Source organism: Vanessa cardui, chromosome 20 (assembly GCF_905220365.1).
Source record: "Vanessa cardui chromosome 20, ilVanCard2.1, whole genome shotgun sequence".
Lineage (NCBI taxonomy): Eukaryota > Metazoa > Arthropoda > Insecta > Lepidoptera > Nymphalidae > Vanessa > Vanessa cardui.
In genome coordinates, this window is record NC_061142.1 from 7,309,763 (window position 1) to 7,336,392 (window position 26,630).

The window sequence follows — 26,630 nt, forward strand, 5'->3', positions numbered from 1 at the left end:
TGTTACTATTAACCATATCTTGTACTAAATTACAAAATTCTTTACTTTTCTAAGAATTCTCTATCGATATTTTTTATAGCTAACAAAATTTAGTTGTCATGATGCGTTTGATGACAGTTCATATGTGGAATTCAAATTAAAGAAAATACTTTTTCTTTACATGTATGTAACAATAACTAAATTATATTTATGCTGTAGTATTTGTTTATTAAAAAACAAAAATACACTATAAATATGTTTAGTATTATTAGTATATGGTGTATGATTAACTAACAAGGTGTTTTGCTAACATTTTTCAATTAATTTCACAGGGAACAATTGTTGCTCGTATTATTACAAATAACATCTCTGGTCCTGACAAAGGTGCCACCGAAGAGGAAACAAGATACTTTAGGTAACTTTTTTTCATAATTATGTTTTTTTTCTTATTTTAATAAGTATACAGACAAATGAACCTGATTGAAGGACAATCGCCCATAGATATTGAAAACATTTTTTTTTAACATTCCCTACCATGTATCTGTAACTACACTGGTTCACTCACCTTTCAAACTGTTAAATAACAAGATTGCTGTGTGGCGGGTGAACGCGTGTTGAGAAATTACATACTTATTATTATTTATCTGTTGCAGGAGGCTTCCTCGCTCCAGCCTTATTTCAAACGTTAATCGTGACTTGGATCAAGGCCAATTTAAATGTAGCTGTCAAACAGGAACTTTGGCAGAACTTCATGGAACTGTTGACACGTCTCACCCACTGGGAAGATCTGATAAAGGAATGGGCGGTAGGAATGCAACATTCTCATTTTAATTCTTCTTTTTTTCTCAAAGTAATTCTATCTGTCTGTCGCTCTTTCACAACCAAACCGCTGAACTAAATTTCATGAAATTTGGTAAGAAGCAAATTTGGACTCCAAAAAAGGACAAAGGCTACTTTTTTGCATAACACATATAGTACGACACAACTTAGATGTAACATCGGCAAAATTCTATCCTATCGGGTATCCCAAAATTATCAATAATTATTTCTCATGCGAATATGATCTTCGCACACATGTAATAACTTGTAATATCATATGACCTAATATATTCGTCAATTTGATACGTCGATTTACATGCACTTGCTTTCTCTGACGCGAGAATCTATAGCGACAAATAGCGTCGAATGACGCGATAGGGAGCTATTTCTATTGGTCGTGTAAATCGGCAGTAATCGGTTTTATTTTCATTCCATTGCATTTTCCGATGCTACATCGAATTTGTGTCGTACTATACCATCACAATAAAACGCGAGCGAAACCGCGGGCGACTACGCAACCTCACAAAAAAAATTACCTGTTGCCTGTAAAGGGTATACGGGCGAAAGTTTTACGAGACAAAGACTTTGAGTGGTAAAATAATTTTAATGTGAATATTCATTCGTATAGTAGGAAGAAGGATGAAATAATAGTAACAATTTAAAACATTAATTTATACAAAGAATCTCGCACTGAATTTTGTCTGTCTCTCTCGCTCTTAGGCGGGCTAACCATGCCCGAGTGGAAGGAACGCGTGCCTCTCACTCGCTCTCATTGTGAGCGCATAACGTGAGCGGAGCGTAACGCAGTTTCTTGAAGTGTCACCCGGCAAACCAATTTATAAGACGTTGTCACGTCAATAATGATTTGAAATGAGAACACCCATTTTAGTATAGCATGATCCATGTGAGACATGCCACAAGGTCGGGGTTAACATGCGGCTCGTTGCAGAAAACAATGGAGACGCTGACGCGCGTGCTGGCGCGGCACGTGTACTCGCTGGAGCTGTCGGAGGCGAGCGCGCCGGGCGACGGGCGCGCGCGCGGCCGCCGCGTGCCGCCCGCGCCCGCGCCGCGCCCCGCGCCGCTGCGCCGCCCCGCGCGCGTCGGCGCGCGCACGCCCGGTACGCCCACACCTCATTCACTTACTATCCGTTAACCACACATAATGTTACATACCTACCATAGGACCATCAACAATACGTAATGTTAAATACCTTGTTTTTTTACGTATAATGCGTTAAAATCGTAGTCCATACCCAGAAGATCCCAAATAAAACTCTCCAGCAACGAATATAAAAACTCCGTTTTACCTAAGAATCAAAGGATTCTGACTCTGTGACATTAAAAAATTAAACGTGTTTTTAACCTACTGTAGGCATATGTAACTAAATTATTCGTCATTGAAACGTTTGTATTATTCGATAAAAATTATTGACGTTTACTTAATCTAGGTAAATCCCCGCGGACGAGTCACGAATCACATCCAAGAAAGGAAGCGGGCTCGCGACGTCCCTTAGCGCGCTGTCGCAGTGACCCGCATTTATCTAGAAATGCAGCGCACGCGCAAACACAGCAACCTGCAGGTAATATACACACGTATAATCACTTTTAATCTTGGACTAAAAATTTAAACTTTTAACTTCAGTAATAAGTGCACCGTCACTTGATAATACATTCGATGTCATATTAGCAATTATTTTAATTTCACAGAAGAAACCAAAGAACCGACTAGCACCAAACCAAGAAGGTGGTACTCTCTTGACTCTCTCAGACAGTCGTCCCAGCAGGAGGAAAGGGACTCTGCCAGTGGTAATATATAGTCAACATTTAAATTCAAATTAACACGAATATCTTTTTAATTAAAATATTTTATTTCAGGATCGCGATCGCCGTCACCGGCTCCGTCTAGCGGTGTCGAAAGTAGCTCGATTAAGGATTCTCCCCTGCAAATAGATCTGGCCTCGGACGGTGGCAACGTCGGTATGTATATAAATCTTTTTGATTATTATATGCAGTGATATTCTCTACTGAAACTCTTCGAAACAGACAAATAATCGAAAATCATTTCCTATCCGTAATCATATAGTCTACATTAAAATCAAGTGGTTTCTCTATATTAATCACAGCTTGAACAAAAAATCCGCGAGATCTTTGTTTCTATTCGTATTGAATAAAAAATGTACTTTATTGTTTAAAACTTGTATTAGAATGGTCGGAGTCGGACGCGGGCGTGGGCGTGGGCGTGGGCGCGGGGGCGGGCGCGGGCGTGGGCGTGGTGCTGGGCGGCGCGGCGCGCGGCTGGCTGCCGGACGTGGCGTGCGTGCTGTGGCGCCGCATGCTGGCGGCGCTGGGCGACCCCAACGCGCTGCGCGACCCGCACGCGCACCACCACCTCTTCAACTACCTCGTGCATCTCAACGCGACGCTCGTCAAGGTACGCCCTCTCCTCTGCAAGCCTGCAGAGCATGCCCGGGCAGACATCATTTGGGTCAATTTTCGCAATAAACTAATAACAACTTGTACAAGCAGGTTCTAAATACCGTAAAAATTAACCTATAATTAACTTAATTTTTCAGTCTAATTTTGAATCAGTTAGTGAAATACTATTAATGTGTGGAATTCAAGTGTGTTGAGGGTCTAATGCAACGAACATTTGAGCATTATTGTTCATACAAAAGTTATTCTTATTATTATTGAAATATATCGTTATGCGTTTATACTTCTGAATCGTTCTGATAACTATAATAAATTATCAGAGTACCGAAAAATTTAAAAACTTGTATGTTCTGTATTTTTAGGTATTGTAAATGTCAATAAATATTAACTTTGTGGACGGCGACGTGTACACTTAAGCATTTTATTTGAATTTTTATTTACGTACACATATATGTAGTTGGCAGTGTATAAAAACTATTTGCATATATTTGAGTAACTTAACAAATAAAGAATAACATTACTAATAATAGGCTATTTGACATTGCGAAAAATAAATTGTGAATTGTTGTAATCAGTGTATATTAAGAGTTTAAAAGTGGTTATTTACTAACGAAACTTGAAAATAATACTTAATTTATTCAAAAATCAATAAATAAAAATGTATTTTTTCAAACGTTTGTAACGTGACACAAAACGCTCCTGATTGGCCGGGCTTATGATGAAGTCACTTTGTGGTAAACCTTGCTTTTCTACTATATGTACCACAGATTAAAATACAGCAAAGTGACGTCACCGACCCCATTGCAGCGCCATATTGTCCAAGTAGCGTTTTCGCGCGTTATTTGAATATGGAATTTTTAATATGATATTTTTACTAGTCTTCTAAATAATATAAAATGGATTTTAAAAACCAGTCAAATAGCCTATTAATATTCTTATGTCGAACACACACAAAGGAGATCCATATTAAGAAGACTATCTGTTTTAATTCACCGTTTTTAGGGTTAGGTACAACTAATGGACAAAAGGAATAAGATAAAATAAGATCACTTCGCTATCCGTCTAAACATCTATCCGACCATCAAGACCCCTTTGCCTTGGAACGCGTAGGGGAATAAAATTTAAATAATATATACTGAGATCTACGGTCCCTCGAAAGAAAACTCCTAAGTTTACGCGATAAAAAATGTAGCCGTTTACGTCGTTTTTCCCATAGATTCGCTTAGATTTTGATCACCTTCCTTTGAGAACCTAGAATTATGAAATTTCTCCATATCATCTAGCACAAGTGTAGGAATATCCGAAATTGATGAATCTTTCATTATTGTGTGATGGTACCCTAGGGGGGAACCTTCAGTACGTGAATCTGACTCGTACTAGTTTTTTTTTTTTTAATAATATAGCTGATGATCAAATAATAATGTATAGATAGAAGTATGAACAAAAAAGATTATATTCACAAAAACAAATAACACTTAAAATAATCAAATTAATTTATTCGCTTGCAATCTCCAAATATTTTTTGTAATACTCTATGGTTCCTATTATACTTGTAAACTGTACTATACTAAACGACCAACAAAATTGCTTTATTTGATTTTATAATTCTGATTTACGAGTTGGGACTCGTAATAAATTGATTAATGATTACATTCAATTTCTGAGTATTACTTGAGCAACTCCTAAAAATAAGCTACGATTGAAAATAATCAATTTAGACCAATTAAATGGTCTCAACACGAAGAGTTCGTGACCGCTATAATTAAACAGCATGGCTGATAGGGTTATTCCGCTATATTTGATGGTAAAAATAGTTGGAGACGATTTTTAGAAAATAAATGAACTTTTATTTGCTACAAATTACCTTATATGCCTACCATACCAACCGGCTAGTGATTTGTCGGAGTATATTAAAGGAACAATAATGTTTTCGCAATTGTATTTACATTTATCTAAATACCAGTTACGATTTTTGATTATTTTTTTTAATAAGAAAAAAAACTCATTGGAAAAGCGACACATAATTAAAAAAGTATTTATTAAGCGCGCAAACGTCGAAAGCGACCTTCAACGAAATCAATTCGTCATACTTATTAATGTTATTATGCATTTGTTACACTACTTTGATTAATTAAAGTATACGATTTTTAAATTTGCATTGGACTACTAGAAAACATTTAAATTAAGTCATATATCATAATATGATAGTTTAATTCCCGGGGAAGAACAAAAGCAATTTTTTTAAAATTCACCTGTTAAGGGCTAATTTTTTGGTAACGATTTGTATGCTGTAGGTAAAGTTTTATAAATTTTACGCGGATAAGACTACCAATGCAGCTAGTCAACTTTAAAAAAAAAATTACTTAAGCAGTTACATTAATATTACATCCGATTTCATAAAAATAAATTTAATAAATTTTAGAAAGTCTCTTCGTATGACTTTAAAAACATAATACAAGATGTCTGACCACGCAAATTCAGAAATAAAAAAGATCACCCACGTATTGTTAACAGGGGTTTTTTGGTCAATTTGATATAAAATTATATAATATAATTATAAGGTATCAGAATATTTTTCTATCGTTTGTTTAATTTTATAATAAACAAATAATAAAAAAAATCATATATATATCAATATATTAATTACTAAAATTATATTACAATCAAAGCAATATAAAAAAGTCGCATGTTTAACAACTAGTTATTGCCTACGGCTTCGCTCAAGTTTTAGGGGTTAGTCGTCAGGTGTTGGGCATAATTGGGTTCAACCTTGCTTCATAGCAAATTTCATCAAATTTAATTCAATGAAGTAATTTCGGTTCTATAATAACAATACTGTTTACTAAAAAGTCGTTGCAAATAATTTTATTTCATCTATGTACTAAAACTAGTATATTGTATTATATACGTTCATATATTTGAGTAGTTTGAATAAATTCAATCGTACTAATAGCTGTATAAAAATATAATAACTCGCATAAAGCCTAATTCAACCCAAGTAATCACGCTTATTCCTTATACATATTCATCAATTTAAATACAACTGCTAATTGCAGTATCAATATTGAGTGTAGTATTAAACCCGTTACCGTTAAAACCCACGTAGTAAAATCACTTAATACGGCATCTGTTAATGTTTATCGCAAATACACCAGTGACAGACTTATCAAACGATATCTAGCTCTCTTCGACACATGTTGAAATTTAATATTTTGTTATTTATCACGTTTGAATCGTGTTTTGTTTTTAAATCCTATCATTCTTTTGTTTAAAACTTGTTGTTTAAGTCTGTACGCGTTCGTTCGTGCATGGTGTTTTTTAAATTGTGCGCACTGTTGTCGAATTCGAAACATTTCAAGGACTGCCAATGCGAAAGAGGAGCAGGAAAAAGAAGGCTTTTGAGAAGGCGTCAAAAAAGAGAGGTACCCTAGAAAAGTTCTTATCTGAATACAAATCTTTGTGGGTAGTTTAATAATAAATGAAACGTTTAAGTTAATACTTTCTAATCAAATTTTTTTTTAATTTATTGTATAATTTAATTTATATTTTATATGTGTAATGTTATAAAAATACTAGTAGATTGTTTGTTCGCTATGGATCCAGAATGTGCAAAAATAATAGTGGACGCCAATAATAATTGTGATGTGGAAAGTATTTTTACTTTTGTCATATCTTAATAAAAAGATATTAATTTATAAAATAGTGAAAACGTACTTAATCAAAAAATTTTACCGATATTGCTTAGTAAACAAATCTATATCGATACATAGAAAACTTAGAATGTTTTAGAATAATCGTGACGGATTAGCGTCGATAAATATATCGAATTACAAAGAACGCCGTTAATCTATGCACGCAATATTCGTTAATTGGGTGGATTTTAATAAAACGCAAGACGTCTAGTTTTTATGTAATTTATAAATCTTATATTGTGTAATATATACCTAATTTAGATTAACAATGTTAAATATGACGTCATCATAGTTAACATTAACAAGAGAAAAGTGATTGGACGATTTAGATTAAATTGTGCGTGTTTGTAGAATTTCGTGTTATTTCACAAATTTCAGGATTTCAGTAGAGTATTCTATGTAAGTATTTATAATGTAAATATTGATAGATGCGTTAAAGTTGACGTAATCAAGGTCACAGTACTAAAATTATATAATTTACCCCATATGAAACTTTAAAAATGTAACTTACTAATATTGTCATTCATTATCATAACATAATTACATAGTATAAAATAAAGTCGCTTACTGCTGTTTGTTCCTGTCTATGTTTAGATCTTTAAAATTACGCAAAATATTTTAATGCGGTTTTTTTTTAAAGTTAGACTGTTTCGAAAGGAAAGTTTTTGTATATAATACATAGACAATATAGTAAAGAGACACTGTTATTAATTTTAGAAGTTTCTAATGTGATGTTGTAAATAAACAAATTCAGTAGTATACTTAGTATCAGTGTTACACCAGTGCGAAGCCCGGGTGGGTCGCAATTATTGAATAATACAATAATCGTCAATTGCAATTATTTTCTCAATTAACGTAATCGTTATAAATGCTTATCTGTTCTATAGTTATAATTTAGTTACCAACCTTACATTCTGTGGACCCTTTGACCCTTTCTCGTCTCGGTTCACAACCACAATATAATTCCATTAATTTAATTTTTTAAGTAATATCTAAAATAAGACATATATATATATTTATGTTATAGATTGGTGGACGAGCAGATGGGCCACCTGATGGTAAGTGGTCACCATCACCCATAGACAATGACGCTGTAAGAAATATTAACTATTCCTTACATCGTCAATGTGCCACCAACCTTGGGAACTAAGATGTTATGTACCTTGTGCCTGTACTTACACTGGCTTACTCACCCTTCAAACGTGAACACAACAATACTGAGTACTGTTATATGGCGTTAGAATAACTGATGAGCGGGTGGTACCTACCCAGACGGGCTTCCACAGAGCCCTACTACCATATTTTACAATCATTCATTATGTGATAAGTAAAGTCTGACAAAACATTGTCTCTATTGTTGTTTTTATTTATTTTCTTTTGAAATAAAACTAGTTTATTTCAATGTGTAATAATCGCGAAAATCTAAGACAACATTATGTTTTCTTTTTTTGCGGAATAGATAAGAATGTATAAATTGATTGTGACTAAATTTACATCAATCAATCAATTTGGTATCTTTCTCACTTACTGTATGATAAATATGTTACAAATATTCTCGACAGATAAGCGCAAACCAAACTCTCAATGGAAACACAGAAATACACGTCCCCTTCAACCTCGTGGCTGGATGGTGTTTGGAGGCTGAGGCCCTTCCTTCATCACACAGGTGCTAATTTATATGTAACTCTGATTAAACCTATAAACCTAGAAAACGTCACTAAATATATTACTTTTATCTCTCATTGAATGAACTATGGTAATAAATATATGTTTATCAGAGCGGGCAAGCTGGTGGCGCTGCGGCTACTGTGCGAGTCTACAGCTGCGCAGGCGCAGGGGCCGGGCGCGCCGTCCTCCTGCAGCGGTCGGCCTCATCTCGCACATCTGAATCTCTATTTACGCGCACTGCATCATGGTATATATGTCAATTCTTTAATAAGAAAAACTATTTATATTATGTATATGTTTGAACTATATTTGTTTCATTAGTAACTATAAAAGGTGTAATGTTTACAGACTAAATTTGTCTATAGGAGTTTTTTATGCCACACACATTTGTATATATGGAGGTTAAATAGAAACCTCATTCAAGTGACGATTGTTCTGAATTCGTGCATTTGTTTACCACCAACAGTGAAAAATAGTTTATTTGTTTGCGATCATCACGTCAATCTTGTGATTTCCGTGCGCAGGTCTCACGGGCGAGGACCGCTCGGTGGTGGACGTACTGGTGGAGCACGCCGCGCCGCGGTACTTGTCGCTGGCGCTGGAGGGGCACTCGCTGCTACTGCTCGACTTCGTTCACGCCTCCACTGTCGTGCTCAACTCCTCCGACATGGGACCCTCTGTGAGTGGCAACACCGTTCGAGACTACTAAATGATTTAACAGCAAATGCAATATGTGTGTCTCACAGCGAAACCAAAACTTCGTATAGTACGACACAACTAAGATGTCGCATCGGCAAAATTCGTAAAACCGATCAAATCCGAATTAAGTACGCTATCCCAAATTATCAATATTTATTTCTCACTTGAAAATGATCTTTGCACAAACGTAATAACCTTTAATATCATATGACCAAACATATTCGTCAATTTGACGCGTCGATACATGCACTTGCTTTCTCTGACGCGTGAATCTATAGCGACGAATAGCGTCGAATGGCGCGATAGAGAGCTATTTCTATTGGTCGTGTAAATCGGCAGTAATCGGTTTTATTTTCATTCCATTGCATTTTCCGATGCTACATCTAATTTGTGTCGTACTATACCTTCCTTTATTACATATAAACTTTTAAATAATTAGAAAGAATAACATTTGTTCCAGTGTCCCCGAACAGCCGCTGTGACATTTTTGGGATCCCTCCTCGCGCTGCCCGACGGTTTAATGAACGCACCAATGCTCCAACCGTATCCACACCAATATAACACTGTGTCCTGTCCAGATCTAAAGGTAAAATTTGCTACATTATTTTCTAAGATAAAATAAAATAAAAATCGGTATATATTTATTTTATTTTATTTTATAAACACTTTATTGCACACAAAAGACAAAAAATACAGTGTACATAACATTACAAGAAACATATAACAAAAAGAGAAGCGTACAAAGGCGGTCTTATTGCTTAAAGCAATCTCTTACAGACAACCCTTTAGAGTAAGAATTTGTTTGTGGAAAACGGGATGTTGCAAATAAGCATGTTTTATTCTTAAACAGCTGAGAATTAATTCTTAAATAATACAAATAATATACCTACATATAACAAAATACATATATATATATAAGTTTAATATATTCTGTGATGGTATCGGCGGCGTGTCGCAGGAGCACGTGTTGAACATAGTGGTGCGCGTGTGCCGGCGCGAGGGCGCGGGCGCGGCGCGCTGCGCGGGCGCGTGCGCGCTGGCGGCGCACTGCGCGCACGTGCTGGCCGCGCGCGACGCCTGCCCGCGCCTGCCCTCCTACGTCACCTGCCTGCTGCAGATGCTCATGGTGAGTCGAACATTCTAGATTTCTACCTCAGCAGAATATCATCATATGCTAATATGCGCTACTGATGATGGTTGGGGGTTATATATTCAATTAGGAAGTGTTTTTTTTTTTTAAATGAGAACCATAGACTTTCTTATACGTTACAAATCATCCAGTTTAATAATGAGTGTAGGTAATTTGAGTTTGGAACTAATAATCATAAAATAACTACTACTAATCGTACTACTACTACTAATTACTTTATCAATGCTGATGTTTCGAAAGCAACTCGGTCTGCCTGTTAGCTGACCTCAGCGCGACAAAACAAATTGTAAAGATATTTGCTAAAGAAGCCTCGGATCTGACTAATGACTTGGCTGGTTAAATTATAAAACATTCAATTATTGATATATTTTGAAATGAAACTTTGTTACAGATGAAAAATAAAACAATAGCAAAAGTCGTCAGCGACGCCGTTCTAGTGTTAGCAGACTACACCGACCGTATCGTGGAATTATATCCCGGCCTCGTTGGTAATTCTAAATCTTTAATTATCGTATACATAACACTATTCTATACTCCCTATGCATTTGTACAAACAAGCGTACATTGAAAGAAACAAAACGATTTATTTCCTATATTACTTGGTGATAAGGCTCTGTGGAAGCCCGTCTGGGTAGGTACCACCCATTCATCAATAACTCTACCGCCAAATAACAGTACTCAGTATTGTTGTGTTCCGGTTTGAAGGGTGAGTGAGCCAGTGTAACTACAGGCACAAGGGACATAACATCTTAGTTTCCAAGGTTGGTGGCACATTGGTGATGTAAGGAATAGTTAATATTTATTGCAGCTTCATTGTCTATGGGTGATGGTGACCACTTACCATAAAGTGGCTTATATGCTCGTCCGCCAACCTATACCATAAAATAATATATATTTTACATATTAATTAAGACTTTTCCTCGTTTAATCCAACAGAGAAAATAATAAAATGGATATGCGCGTGCCTCGCTCAAATATCGAGCAGCAGCGGGCGCGACTCCGTGAAGCCGCTGGCGGGATCGCTGCTGCTGTGCCTGGCGGAGTTCGCCGGCCGCTGCGGGCCCGCCACACTGCTGCAGCCCGACGGCGACCAGACGTTGCTGCTCATCATATTCAAGGTCACTTAAATTATAGACATTATAACCTAACTAAACATAGTCTACGCTACCAATTTCTTAAGAACGAGTAAACTCTTTGATCGTTGACATTAGAACCTAACTATACATAGTCTACGCTATCAATTTCTTAAGAACGAGTAAACTCTTTGATCGTAGACATTAGAACCTAACTAAACATAGTCTACGCTATCAATTTCTTAAGAACGAGTAAACTCTTTGATCGTAGACATTAGAACCTAACTAAACATAGTCTACGCTATCAATTTCTTAAGAACGAGTAAACTCTTTGATCGTAGACATTAGAACCTAACTAAACATAGTCTACGCTACCAATTTCTTAAGAACGAGTAAACTCTTTGATCGTAGACATTAGAACCTAACTAAACATAGTCTACGCTACCAATTTCTTAAGGAGTAAATTGAAACGTTTCTTTTAAATCACTATCACAATCAGTGGTAATGCCAATTATCTTGGAATATTTATATAAATAAAAAAAAAAAATTGTTTCTTTATTGCCTATCTGAAGTATACTATTGCCCTTGCACCGTGTTTCGGAGTATTTACTTTATAGTAAACTAGTAGTAGTCCGCGGCTTCGCTCGCTTTTTAGTGTTGGTCAGAGTGCCGTAAATAACCTTTCCTGCGCCCTATGCCCTGCGAGCTTTTTTTTTATGACATAGGTAGCTTCTATAACTATACCCTATTTAAGCAGACCCTCTGCTTATTTTACTGTAATGTATTTAGCAGGTTCACTACTGCAAATGCGTTGTCCCTTAACGATAAACACTAAACACAAATACGCTAGTGCGCTGCCAAAAAATGAGCGCGATGCATGTTTATAACGATACTAGCATGTAAGTACGTTTGTATTGGAGTCGAGTAGTAGGGGCTCAGCGGAATCTTGACAAGAGCAAAACGAAAAAACAATAGTAATTGCCCAGTCTGTCTATTCTTGCGCGCCCGAGAGTCTACGCCCTGTGCTAGGGCACCGGTGGCTCCGACTTATTTACGCCACTGGTTGGTCAACAACAACAAACAACAACAGCCTGTAAATTCCCACTGTTGGGCTAAAGGCCTCCCCTCCCTTTGAGGAGAAGGTTTGGAACATATTCCACCACGCTGTTCCAATGCGGGTTGGTGGAATACACATGTGGCAGAATTTCTATTAATTGTGTCACATGCAGGTTTCCTCACGATGTTTTCCTTCACTGCTAAGCACGAGATGAATTATAAAGACAAATTAAGCACATGAATCAGCGGTGCTTGCCTGGTTTTGAACCCGCAATCATCGGTTAAGATGCACGCATTCTAAGAACTGAGCCAACTCGACTCAAAAAAAAAAACTGGTTGGTCATCAGACAAAAAAGTAGCCACCAACCAATTTTCATCTAATTAAGTTCAGCGGCTTAATCTTGAAAGAACGACACACAGGCAAACAGACTTTCACATTTATAATATTAATATAAAATAGGAAAAAACATCTGCAGACGCTGTTGACATAGGTATGTTTAGTTGTTCAATTGTATTCGTGTTTAAAAATATGGATTACAAGTGAATTTCAAAATATTTAAAAAATACTAGATGCATATTTGCGATAGTTGACAAAACAAAAAAAAATAGTTAAACAATAAAATTTTATTCAAAATCATTTACAAACATACAAAAATATACTAAAAAGAGATAACAAAAAACGAATCGTAGTTAATACTCTTATCCAATGGATGGTTTTAAAGTGATCTTGCAAAGTCAATATTTAAAACCATCTATTGAATAAGTAAATGTCCATAGAAGCGTTATATATACTAACAAGTAATCGTTTATTGTCCTGGGTGTTCAATGTGTTCCTGGGGCTGGAAACCGTTCTCGTTAGCGGTGTAGGTCACGGTGTATACCAAGCCATCGGGGGCGGTGTACTTGTAGGTCCCCTGTACTTCAATACCCTGGTGATCCTCAGTGATCTGCTTCAGAGTTCCTTGCTCCTGGCGGGAGGTGCCGTCACTGGTCTCGAACCTAATCAATGAACATAGTTTATTATTGATCATGATATGCTAGCTTTTATTTATTTTAGCCGACCTAATGTGTTTTATTTTAATAAATATTGAATAAGTAGACTGAAAGGTGCACATGTGTCAACTGATGGTGAGTCGGCACCACCGTCTTATGAAATTGGCGTTGAAAAGATATATTAAACATCGCACGAGTAGCTAATGCGCCACCATCCTTGGAAATTAAGATCCCTTGTACCTTTAGTTACATGAGCTCAGTACTATTATCATATTTAGTGTGACGGTAGAATATCTAACGAATGGTGTAGCTTTTTTTACAATGTCGATAATCGTCATTGCCGAAGAAATAATTAGTTAAGATCTCTTTACTCACTCGAAGTGGTAGCCATCAGGGTTAACTTCGGAGTCTTGTTTGAGGATGTATGCCTGGTTTGGGTCTTGGGGAGCCGCCGCAGCAACAGCCACCAGGGCGAAAGCGATGAGTACCTGTAACAAGCATTCAGTTTACACAACTATTTAGCAGCTATGGTATAACCTAGGTTGTGAAATTTCACACTTTCTCTTTAGTCGTTTACAATTACTAGAACTTATATGATTAGAATGTTATAAATAAAATATATCGTGTACGTAAATATATAGATTCAGTAGAAGTTTAATATATTTCCATTGTTATATATTACATTAACAAATTTTAGCTACTGAAAATAATAAGACGAAATTTTCAGCCATAATTGTTACGATTTTATTTATGCTTTTTTATTTTCAATGCATAAAAAGGAAAGGTTTTTATTTTAAAATCTCTCGTTGTATTTCCCTTTAGGTTGTCTGGATGAAATGAATAATTAGCCATAATAGTTTGTAACTATCTATAGTATATATTAAATGAAAGGTATAAAAAAATAATACTCACGATTTTCTGCATGTTTGAAGTTTGAAGGAATTTGAATAGAGATAGCTACTGCTACTGAAGTCAGCTGACGAACTGTGATAAACGATGAGCGGAGCGGCGTTTTAAATGCAGATTCGAATCGATGACAACATCGTATTCGATTCTAGTTATTCATAATATAGTGCTAATGAAGAAGTTGTGAATGTCCCGCGAAAATGTCTAGCACTGAATTACGTAAAATTGTGTGAATTTTATTAGGAGTCTCTATGAGGAACCTTGACACAATTTCTCTTTTTTTTTATTTCATTTTTATTTCATTAGTAATTCCCGATGGTAGATGACCACCGCCCTTAGACTATGACGCGGTAGGAAACATTAACCATTCCTTATATCACCAATGCGCCTCCAACCTTGGGAACCAAGATATCCCCTGTGCCTCTAGTTACACTGGCTCACTCATCCTTCAAACCGGAACACAACAAAACTAAGCACTGTTGTTTGGCGGTAGAATATCTGATGAGTGGGTGGTACCTACCCAGACACTACCTGGGACAAAGCCCAATCATTGGAAATTTAAATTACATTCTAATTAACTAAAAAAAGTTTCGTTATAAAAATATATTGTTTTGCAGGTGTTATACGCTGTAATGAAGGGAACGAATGGATCCGATATTGAGGGTCTGTCGCTACCCGTCGACGAAGATTTTGATCCCAACATTCAATTGGACAACTTAGGTCCGAAAACTACGCCAGCGTCTACTATCGACGTAAAACTTTGGGCACAAACGGTAAATAATTTATAATATAGGTACATACTGCAATTTAAACTAACATTATCAAATCATAAAAAAAATTTGATGTTAATTGAAATTGATTTAGCTAGTTAATTGATGTAAATTGTCGCTTCTGGTTTTGGAATAATTCAATGGTTCGGTGTCTGTCAAGGATTTTTGTCAAGAGAACCCCAGACTGAATTAGTTGGCGGTGTCTACTAGGGCAGCATGTATCTGAACTCCATTTCGTTACGCCTAAGATAATGGTCAACGGTCGCGTTTGGTCCAGATCTGCTCCCAGCTGGTGCTGTACCTGGGCCACTGGCCGCTGTGGAGCGGCTGCCAGACGTCGTCCAGCGTGTGCGAGCAGCACGACAGCCCAGCGCTGGGTTCGGAGCTGAGCGCGGCCGTGCTGGGCGCGCCGCACGTGCAGCTGCTGCGCCTCGGGGACACCACGCTCGCTAGCTTCGTGGAGCTGCCCGCCATAGACCCGCCTTGTGGTGGTACCACACCAGGTCCGACACGAAAATGCTGAACGCATTGACTTACCAGTTTTTCATAATACCATAGATTTAGAAATCAAAGATCCATCTTAGTTGTTAAAAAGTTTTGACTATGGTTAACCAATGCCTTTAATAGATTTTCCCTGTATAACTGTGGTGTCATAGACTATATGGAATTATTATGTTGAATAGGGTTAATGACCTCGGATCGTCAAGTGCGAGTCCTACTGCGCGATATCTGTGGCAAGGCTTGCTGGGACGCCTCGGCGCTTTACTATGACCCCTCGATCGGCTCTTCAGACCCGCCCGAGCCCCTACCCTTACCCGCTACGTAAGCAAAAATAAAGTTGATACTTATTTGGAATGCTCCATATAATTGTGAGAAAATGTTTTAATTTATCGATGAATAATGTTTTTGCGCAGAATCGATAGTCCAAGAGACACTACTCTATCTTCTCTACCGCCGCCATTGCCAGCAGATTTGTTGCCCGATTACAAAAACTCACCACCAGACAAGCATCAACTGGATCATGTAAGATTTTATGATCTTCTTAGTATTTTTTTATTACTATTCTTTTTTGTCATTTTTACGTCATGTATTTCTTATAATAGAAGGAAATATTTCAAAATTTGCAATTTTGTTTAGGGAAATTAGGCTACGTCAATCATATTGAAATGTATGTATTGTGTCACTTGCCCTTTTAACAGCCCTTTCAACCTACCAAAATAGAACCAATTTATTAAGCTATACGCCACAACATTGCATAAATTTTAATATTCCAGAAGATTTGATAGACATACTAGTAAACATTGAACAGTTATTTATTTTTATTGAATAATTATACAAAAATTTAATGACTAATGTATAAATTGTTCGGAGATATAGAATTTTAATTGGGCTTCAAGTGTAACGAGACGAAGAAACTCGACCTTATAGAAGTTATCAATCGAAGTCAAAAGTATACAGGCAGTACTTCAGTAGTATCGCTTTAAACTGCATATAAAGGCCAGTGCTCGTGCGGCAGGTGCTGGCGTACATCGGACACACGTCACCCGAGGTGGCGTGCGGGCGGCGCCTCGACGAGGCGGGCGCGTCGCCGCTGGCGCCCGGACACGAGGACGAGCTCGTGTGCGCGCTCGTGGCGCACCGCAACGCCGAGCGCCACTACCTCGCGCACCGCGACAGGTGAGCCCCGCCGACTGGCGAAGTACTGGCAACAGCAACAACAGCAGCAACAGCCTGTAAATTCCCACTGCTGGGCTAAAGGCCTCCTCTCCCTTTGAGGAGAAGGTTTGGAACGTATTCCACCACGCTGTTCCAATGCGGGTTGGTGGAATACACATGTGGCAGAATTTCTATTAAATTTGTCACATGCAGGTTTCCTCACGATGTTTTCCTTCACCGCTGAGCACTAGATGAATTATAAAGACAAATTAAGCACACGAATCAGCGGTGCTTGCCTGGGTTTGAACTCGCAATCATCGGTTAAGATGCACGCGTTCTAACCACTGGGCCATCTCTGCTCAGGCCATCACTGGCAAACCGATACTTATTCGTTCAATCGTAGCGATGACGAGTCGGAGCCGAGCGAGTGGAGCGGGCGCGAGGCGGCGGGCCCGTTCGAGCAGAGCCGCGTGCTCGTGGCGCAGCTCGGCACGCTGAGCGCCGCGCGGCGTGCGCACGCGCAGCTGCTGCGCCGCTCCGACCGCCTGCTGCGCGAGCTGCGCAACCTCGACCAGCAGAGGTACGGAACTATACTAATTTATGTTTTTTTACCAGTATTTTTAGTAATGATTACTTACTACTTACTCCATAAAATGATCATTACAACACAGACCTCCGCTATGGACACTTGGCGAGGATAGACTTCTAGTACTCTTTCAAATATTCTATAACGAATCTAATCAAATACAAGATAGACAAGACAAGACAAGATTTCAGACGAAGGAGATTCTACTACATTTTATTAATCGTTATATTCCTAACACAAGAACGCTTCGTATGCTAAAGCGACAAGCTTGTTTTGGAATCACTAATAATTCATTTTACCTTCACAGATGCAGAGAAACCCACAAGGTAGCGGTGATTTACGTGGGGAAAGGCCAAGAAACCCGCAACGAAATACTTTCCAACCGTTGCGGCAGTCCGGCCTATGAAGCTTTTTTAGCTGCTCTTGCCTGGGAGGTATGATAGTCATTTCAGATGAAATTTTAATTCAAACTAATACTGTAATCCCAAATTGATATGAACGATACAGGTATAGTACGACACAAATTAGATGTAGCATCGGAAAATGAAATGGAATGAAAATAAAACCGATTACTGTCGATTTACACAACCAATATAAATAGCTCCCTATCGCGCCATTCGACGCTATTTGTCGTTATAGATTTACGCGTCAAACAAAGCAAGTGCATGTAAATCGACGCGTCAAATTGACGAATATATTAGGTCATATGATATTACAAGTTATTACGTTTGTGCAAAGATCATATTCGCATGAGAAATAAATATTGATAATTTGGGATAGCGTACTTAATTCGGATGTGATCGGTTTTTACGAATTTTGCCGATGCGACATCTAAGTTGTGTCGTACTATAGTAATTATTTTTAGATACATGATCAATCCAGGTAATGTTATGTTTGTGGCCGGCAGGTGGAGCTGGAGAGTCACGTGGGCTTCGCGGGCGGGCTGCGCGGCGGCGGCGGCGGCGGCGTGAGCGCGCCCTACGTGGCCACGCTCACGCTCGAGGCGCTGTTCCACGTGGCCACGCGCATGCCGGCCGACTCGCCCGACGCCATCCTCAACAAGGTAGCCTCCTGCCTTCTGAACTCTCCCGCTCTGTAGTCTAAGTCTAGGCATTGAGGCGTTTTCAATGTGCTGACTAAATATGAGTGATTAATTAATAGTGAGTCGAGATGGCCCAGTGGTAAGAACGCTCGCATCTTTACCGATGATTGCGGGTTCAAACCCAGGCAAGCACCGCTGATTCATGTGCTTAATTTGTCTTTATAATTCATCTCGTGCTCAGCGGTGAAGGAAAACATCGTGAGGAAACCTGCATGTGACAAATTTCATAGAAATTCTGCCACATGTGCATTCCACCAACCCGCATTGGAACAGCGTGGTGGAATATGTTCAAACCTTCTCCTCAAAGGGAGAGGAGGCCTTTTGCCCAGCAGTGGGATTTTACAGGCTGTTGATGATGATGATGACTAAATATATCATGTATTTATATTTGTTTGTAGACACGACACCTGGGCAACGACGAGGTGCACGTAGTGTGGAGCGAGCACTGGCGGCCGTACAAGCGGGACACGCTGCCCACGCAGTTCTGCGACGTGCTCATCGTGCTGTACCCGCTGCCCGGCGGCCTGCTGCGCTGCACCGTCTCCAGGAAGCCGGACGTACGTATTTACGCAAGCATCAATGACGCAATGTTTTCAGGCCGCCTACCGTTGTGAAAAGTCACAAAGTCAATCCTGTACCCTAGCGCTATTGTCGTCCCCACTCCTAACAGAAGTAGTTCCTTAATTAATTTGCATTAATAAGATACGAGCGAACGGTACAAGGTCCTGGAGATGCTTCATGCACAACTTAACTTTAGTCAATAACTCAATGATCAGGTGGCCGTGTTCGGGCCACTGTGGGAGGAGTGCATCATCCGCGTGAGCTGCTGCGCGGCGCTGGTGCGCGGCGCGGCGTTCGCGGGCGGGCGGGCCGTGCGCGCCACCATGCCGCTGTACCAGCACGCCTGCAGCGAGCGCGCGCGTGACCTGGACGCGCTCGTCACCAACCACACGCAGCCCACCACCTTCGAGACCTTCGTCACGCGCATCCGCGAGCCCGTGCCGCCCCACGCGCACCACGCCCAGCTCGCCTCCTCCCACTCCACCGGTGAGTCTCGCCTGCCCGCTGGACTACGGCATATCGAATAAATAATATATAAATATAAATATGAGACAACATCACATACATTACTCCGATCCCAATGTAAGTAGCTGAAGCACTTGTGTTATGGAAATCAGAAGTAACGACGGTACCACAGACACCCAGACCCAAGACAACATAGAAAACTAATGGTAATCCACATCGACTCGGCCAGGAATCGAACCCGGGACCTCAGAGTGGCGTACCCATGAAAACCGGTGTACACACCACTCGACCATTGAGGTCGTCGTCATCGAAGGGGAATCGCTTTCCTAATCCTGTTCTAATGTGCAGACCAGACCAGCGCTCGCCTGGCTAACGCTCTCATCGACCATGGGGCGAGTTCGTGGGGCAGTTGCACCGAGCCGCACTCAGTGTCGCCGCGCCCTACCAAGCGACTCGGGCCGTTTAAGCGGCCGCCTCAGTCCGCCGCCACCCCGCAACCCTCTTCCGCGCCCCGGCACAATCGGTGAGCGATGTTTCTCGAATACTGCAAACTACTTAAAATACAAAAACAAGAAATTTGAAGAGTAAGGCATACCGGAGGAGTATTGTATTGTGATTTTTTTCAAATTATCGTAAATAATTAGACTATTCAGAACACAGTCTCCATTGAAAAGACTATGATGCTTAAAGCAAAAAGTTAATAATGTATTTTTTAATAATAACAAAATTTCTTCGCAATCAGTTTTGTTTTGTTATAAAAAAGAATGGTTTTTTTTATTGGGTTAAAGAACGGTGAAAGTATTATTTGCTTAATTTTTCATCTTGTAATGTTTTCAAAGTTTTAAAGCAATGAAATAATTTCTTGATGACATTTGTAATTTTTCAATTAGAGACTTTTAAAACAATAATAATGAGGATTTGTTGAAATACTTGTAAATGTATTTATTGAAGAGATTAATCAAAACACTATACTAATATATAAATATAATAGTATATTTAATAATAATAGATTAATCATATTATTTGATGGTTTACTTAACTTTTCAAACTGTAAGGATTTGATTAATGTAACATAGTCAGTGTAACAAGTGTCGTCCACGATGAGATTGTTAGCACTAAAGTATATCGACTTAATGAAATTTTATGTACTTAATAATTTATTTTTAAGATATAAGGTATTTAATTGTAGATTAAAATGCATTTAAAATTTCAATGGTAAGATTTTCTTGCAGCCTTTATAAGAAAAATAGTTTTTTTGTAAGCCAAGTGTAACCTATCAAAGATTGCTTGAATTACCCTACTTAGCTGTGAAATTGTGTACTAAAAGCCTTAGTCACGTCTTCTAAAAATCCCTATCAGTAATAAGATAAAAATTTAATATCGGCAAATATGTTTTGTAATGCTTTATAATTTCTGTGAGACTTGTCGTCGCAAATAAATAACGTGTATTTTTAGAAGCACAACATGTATATACATTGTTAGATTTTTAAATTTAAGAATGTTTGCTATCATCAATCAATATCGAACAACAATACTTAGCAAGAAAATTGGGGAAAGCAGTTGAAACGTCCAATGAATTTTTTTTTTCACAATTCAATCTATTATAATGTAGTCAGTATCTTGAGGACATAAAGCTTTACTTTGAAAAGTTAATGAATGGTATTTCACGTTATTAACATTTTGTACATCTTAACAATACCATTGCACCGATTTGTCTGTACATATGTAAACTAGACTTAGAGCTTTAACTGTTGTAGGCTATTCTATTTATTTATGTACTGTAATTAAAGTTATTTTTGTTAAATATGGCTCTAAAATATCGGCTTACTTTTGGATGTCAAAAACAATTTAAGTAGTACTTTTTACATCTGTTGTTATTCTCAAATCTGCCATTGGGATGCTGGTTATTAATGTTAATGTTAGATTGCATATGCACATGAGTTATTTTTAATGTCTATGATTTTATAATAAACACCCGAACTAAAATAACATTTATATTATAATAAGAAGTTACTTCTTATGTATAATTATTTTAATAGGTACCAATGATTTTTTTTTTTTTACTTTTTATCAAGTCCCTGATTTTTGTAGAATCCAAATTTAATTAAAAGTTTAAACAAAATAACATCCATATATTATAATACTGTATACGTAATGGTTTTATATATGAAAAATGGTAATCAATGACTTGTGTGTTTAATAATGAAAACCAAAAAGAGAAATACAACCTTCCGAGACAAATTTGATGTTATAAAAATTAGGAACTTGACCTGATACATGCACTGTTTCGTAGAATATCTCAGTAATCGAATATTTATTAAGAATATTTTTTAAGTTGGTATATTTTTATTAAGATAAAAGGTTTTAGGTACACAGTAGTATGATCCATAATTTGTCTTTTTTTTGTAGCAATATATTATGATTAAAAGTTGAACGATTTGGTGCTATCAAACAATTGGTTCCAACATTCCAAAATAATATTAATTTAGACACAAAACCTGTTACTTTCATTTTTTTTATTTCGTATCTGAGATTAATAATGTATAAGTCATGAAATGTTGTTATGATCTGCTTGCATTTAACTTTATGTATGGTTTTCGCTCTTAATTTGTTATGCATTCCATATTTTTTTTACTTGTATTAATTAAACAGTATATAAAAATTGGGTTATTATAAGTATTCTTTATTTAATCCATTTTAACAGTATTTTATAGATGTTAAGACTGACAAGATTATGTATTATAACATTAAGTATTAATTGATTAATATGAATATTTTAATCATTGGCAATATTATTTTAATTTGTTTTTATATCTTAATTTCCTCCACAATAATTGGGGCTTGATGATTGTCACCATATATTATCCGAGATATTAACCCACAGACTTTAAAATAACAAAATTTTTATATATAAATCAATGGTAAAAATAAAGTTTTGTTAAACTTTTCTTATTTTTTTATTATATCCTAATAAACATTATGTTAAATACAGTATATTATTATGATACTATACATATGAAATAAAAAGTTCTGCTTAAAAATAAAAACATTTCCACAGCTTTTATTTAAGATCTAGGTAATTTATACATTCCAGCCTGTAGAACAAGTTGATGAGTACGTACTTTTATATCTAGAAATTGTCTCAGTTCTTGGAGGCTGCACTCAGCCCCTGGAGCTTGAGATGCAAACATCTTCAACATCTGATGAATACGTTCTAATGATAAAGAATCTAAATTAGTTAACATGCCAACAATATACGTCCAGAAAACTTGTAGTTCATCTTCTCTCTGGTCATGAGCTGACGCCATTACACTTTCAGTTTCTTCATCCTCACATATCATTTCTTGGACTTGATTAACAGCAACACTAGATTTGTTAACATCCGTCCCATCAACCAATACATAGTAATCGGTACTCTTTTCAGCAACAATACCCATTGATTGCCAGTACGTGATTTTCCTTCTTAAAATTGTAATAGGTACTTTCATAACTTGATGCAATTCATCAAGCGACCATTCAGGTTTGTTTTGGAAATGCATTATTACTGTGGCATTAAATGGTGAAACAGTTAAGTCTAATTTTTTTTCACCTAGTTCAATTTCAATATTTACATTTCCGAGGTGTGGCTTCCAACTCAGAGTTCTATTACCTTTTAATGCCTCATACGATTTTGTGTAAGCATTAAAATGTTGTTTGATTTCCTCTGGCAATTCAAGACTCTCATCTTTGAATGGTGGCCAAAATTGTGCTGATAGAATCATGGCATTAGAAGTGAAATTATCACTGAATCCCTCAAAGTTTTTATCCTGTTGTATGAGTGCATTGATCCTTTTCGAGTCTGAAACATCTTTCAGCATCACTTCACAAAAATGTAATTGTGATTCTCCAAATCTAAGTTTCAACAGTTCCAAGTATCTTATCTCTTTTTCTGTATTAATAACGCTTTGAGCCAATAACCTATCAGCTAGAAGAGTTCTATACTCATTTACAAACAATTCCTTACTACCATAAACATTAACAAGCATAGATATTATGTCATTAGCTTTTCTATCATTAGAATTTATTTTGGGGTCTGCATCTACAGGGTCTGGAACCCACTCATCCCAAGCCTCTTCCTTTTCATTTTCATCATCAGTTTCAGCTGCAAATTTTGCCAATTCTTCAGCCAGTTCACTTCCTGCCCCTTCTTCGGTCAGACTGCTAACAACACTACGCACAGTGTCTTCCCGGTTTCTTAAATAACTCCGAACTGGTTTTGTTACAGTTTCAAGAATAACTCCAGAAGGCTCCAAGTGCCTTAAAGCTCTTATAGTGGATATGTAAGCTGTTAGAATGTCAGGTGTGTTTACACCAGGATGTAACAATCTTGTCTCAAGGGCATTTTGTAACTTTTTACACAAAGTAGAACGTAAATCAGTCTTATCTAAACATAACTTAATATCATCTACAGCAGGTTGAGAATCTGGATACTCAATAATAATGTTAAACAACTGATCAATTCTAAGTTTTGTGTAGCTATGATATAAATAATAACTTAACTTTTGCTTAAATTTTGAAATTGCATTTAAAATATTTTTATCATCAGATGGTGGTTTTGATGAACCTGCACAATATATCCTTGTCAACCAAGACATGACAGTTGTATCTAACCAATTCTCTAAAAAGCCTATATGTGAGACATCAAATGTACCAGTACAAAGTTTCTGAATGTGCGATTCAATTCTCATTTGTATAAAATTAGTTAAAACTTGTCCTGTCAATCTTTCAAGAAGCTGAAGTTCCATAAGCTTCCGGTTAGTATCATGGAAAACCTTAACAATGTAAGCACAGTTGCAATCTGAATATTCATTCCAGCAACCAGAACACATTACATCTTCACCCATCTCTGAGTTTTCATATTCATTATCAAACACATTAAAGGATATTTTATAAAAATGATTAATTATAACTTGAAAGTCTAAAGGAAGTTGTGAGAGCAGAGTAGCTCTCAGCAGCTGCTTAAATCCAGATGTTACATCCCTTTCACCAAATATTGACTTGTTATCACCACAGCTATTACACAATATCTTCAGGTTTGATAAAATAGGCAAAAAATTCGAGGCTGACTCATAGAGATCATTAACTGCAGACTTGAATAACTGAAATCCCTTGACTTCTTCTTCAGCTTTGGTAAATTTTGCCCAAAAAGAGGGAGCTACATGTTGCCTTAAATATTTTTCGATATAAACAAAAATTAAATCTCTTATAGTTATTTGAACTCCCAAACCCACGATTATTTGTTGTATTTCTTCGTATTCCGCAGCGGTACAGTCAGTATACAACGAGTCGTTAAGAATTGGAAACGCATACATAATTTTATTCCAATAAATCTTTAACTCGTCGTTTTTTTCCGTCATTTTTACTTTTTCGTCCTACTTTATTTAATTGCACATTTGGTTGATAATATAAAGGAAAATATTTTATTTTTCGTTTTCAACCCAATATTAATTTTTATTTAGTATTTCAATGTTATGTTGAATTGTGTCGCTTTTAAGTTTGAAGTTTGAACAGTTGATGTCTGAATTCTGATGAATATAGATGACAGAAAGTGTTCAGTGTTAACTGTTGTTTGACGACTTGACAGTATAATATAGACAGATTTAATTTTAATTTTATACAAATTGATTTAAATCCTATTGCTCAGGCGTCTTTATTTCATAACCATTTCTTTGGATAAATAATTTAAAAACCTAATATTGGTGTACATTTGTACATTTGGTAATAACAAACGCATTCTATAAACAAATATTCAATAAACAAATATGTTATACCCACACTAAAGAACAGAAAAAAGTGTGCTGCGCCGGGGGCCGTTTATTTTACATTTCGTTACAAGTAAAAAGGATAGCTTGATAAAAACAGAAAAATAAGACAAGTAGATGTTTTAATTGCGCGTGAATGTAAACAAATTCATTAGGCAGACGGTACAAACCACGTGTACGGAATTTGTAGTCGGGATTTATGCCTATATAACAAATAAATATTATGAAAATTAGATAAAAATATTTTAACATATTATGGTAATGATAGACTATTTATTGTTATTCGTTCTGGGAATTTAATATAAAAAAATAAATTATAAAAAAAGGGCGGAGAATCAACTTATTCAAAAATGTAATACCTATTACCCATTACCGGTCGATTCCTTCGACAAAAAAAAAAAACAAAATCATATATCGCTAGATTATATTATTGTCGGTGCTTGTAATATTATTGTATTCGCTTTACCTGCTTTGCAATATTCTAAAACACTCCGTACTATACTGAGAGTTATTTTTACGATATGTGATACATATCGATGGTCCCAACTAAGATTGTCGATTGTGCTATTTTGGAGTTTTTCACTTTTTTGCACCATTATATTTGTTTTAACGTATTTTAATATTTACATAATTTTTTAAATTAAAATAATTAATTTTGAGCAATTTTCTTAAGTTAAAAATGTCGGATGTGAATGAGAATTCGTGCAATAAAGCACGTAGTGTCATAACCGCCATTGCTCGCCGGGTGGGAAGGGCGCGGGCAACGGCGGTTCTGCCACTACATACCTTTTTACCGGGGTAACCGCACGCGCATTACGGCTTGTTTGATTTTGTTAATTTAAGTTTTATTTTATTTTATTTTAATGATGGCAATGTCGCGTCGTTCAAAACTCATTATAGATCTTGTCACAAATGAGAAATGTGAAATTCAGCCTCAGAATAACAAAAAAGCAAGTAGTGAAAAAACAATTAATTTACTCTCCGAGGAACAAAGTAAGTACAATGTGATTATACACGAAACATTAAAATAAAATATTCATATAAGTTAATTTAAATAGATTGAACGTTATTTTATGGGCATGATTGAGTTTTTTTACTTATTGGAAGACATTCCCTTTAAAAACGAAGGTAGTGGCACATCCGACTTTTATCAGTGGACTTGAAACTAGTAATATCGTTGGAAGTAGCACTTACTACATTTTTGAATGGTCTTATGAT

The 26,630-nt window shown here is 36.8% G+C and overlaps 2 protein-coding genes across 4 annotated transcripts in view; one reads left to right on the plus strand and one right to left on the minus strand.

Moving 5' to 3' along the window:
* LOC124538638 (probable Rho GTPase-activating protein CG5521) overlaps positions 1–22,558 on the plus strand; it is a 28,826-nt gene extending 6,268 nt beyond the window's left edge. For all 3 annotated transcript variants that reach the window (XM_047115760.1, XM_047115761.1, XM_047115762.1), the window contains 25 exons: positions 312–394; positions 633–784; positions 1,748–1,919; positions 2,250–2,381; positions 2,509–2,607; positions 2,677–2,778; positions 3,006–3,232; positions 8,489–8,592; positions 8,705–8,841; positions 9,119–9,273; positions 9,754–9,879; positions 10,252–10,419; positions 10,835–10,931; positions 11,380–11,561; positions 15,089–15,244; positions 15,519–15,744; positions 15,925–16,063; positions 16,156–16,264; positions 16,758–16,918; positions 17,301–17,477; positions 17,791–17,917; positions 18,391–18,546; positions 18,984–19,142; positions 19,362–19,632; positions 19,960–22,558. In XM_047115760.1, the coding sequence (XP_046971716.1) occupies positions 312–394; positions 633–784; positions 1,748–1,919; positions 2,250–2,381; positions 2,509–2,607; positions 2,677–2,778; positions 3,006–3,232; positions 8,489–8,592; positions 8,705–8,841; positions 9,119–9,273; positions 9,754–9,879; positions 10,252–10,419; positions 10,835–10,931; positions 11,380–11,561; positions 15,089–15,244; positions 15,519–15,744; positions 15,925–16,063; positions 16,156–16,264; positions 16,758–16,918; positions 17,301–17,477; positions 17,791–17,917; positions 18,391–18,546; positions 18,984–19,142; positions 19,362–19,632; positions 19,960–20,138 (3,796 nt within the window). In that variant the 3' untranslated portion in view covers positions 20,139–22,558. The remainder of the gene's footprint in view (positions 1–311; positions 395–632; positions 785–1,747; positions 1,920–2,249; positions 2,382–2,508; positions 2,608–2,676; positions 2,779–3,005; positions 3,233–8,488; positions 8,593–8,704; positions 8,842–9,118; positions 9,274–9,753; positions 9,880–10,251; positions 10,420–10,834; positions 10,932–11,379; positions 11,562–15,088; positions 15,245–15,518; positions 15,745–15,924; positions 16,064–16,155; positions 16,265–16,757; positions 16,919–17,300; positions 17,478–17,790; positions 17,918–18,390; positions 18,547–18,983; positions 19,143–19,361; positions 19,633–19,959) is intronic.
* On the minus strand, positions 22,542–25,186 carry LOC124538639 (anaphase-promoting complex subunit 2). Its single transcript, XM_047115763.1, has one exon. The coding sequence runs from the start codon at positions 25,005–25,007 to the stop codon at positions 22,677–22,679; it is 2,331 nt and encodes a 776-aa protein (XP_046971719.1). The 5' UTR covers positions 25,008–25,186; the 3' UTR covers positions 22,542–22,676.
* Between the last annotated feature and the right edge of the window lie 1,444 nt (positions 25,187–26,630).

Bases quoted from the DNA above. Each gene is read 5' to 3' on its own strand.
- LOC124538639 (XM_047115763.1), bottom strand. From the start codon at position 25,007: ATGACGGAAAAAAACGACGAGTTAAAGATTTATTGGAATAAAATTATG.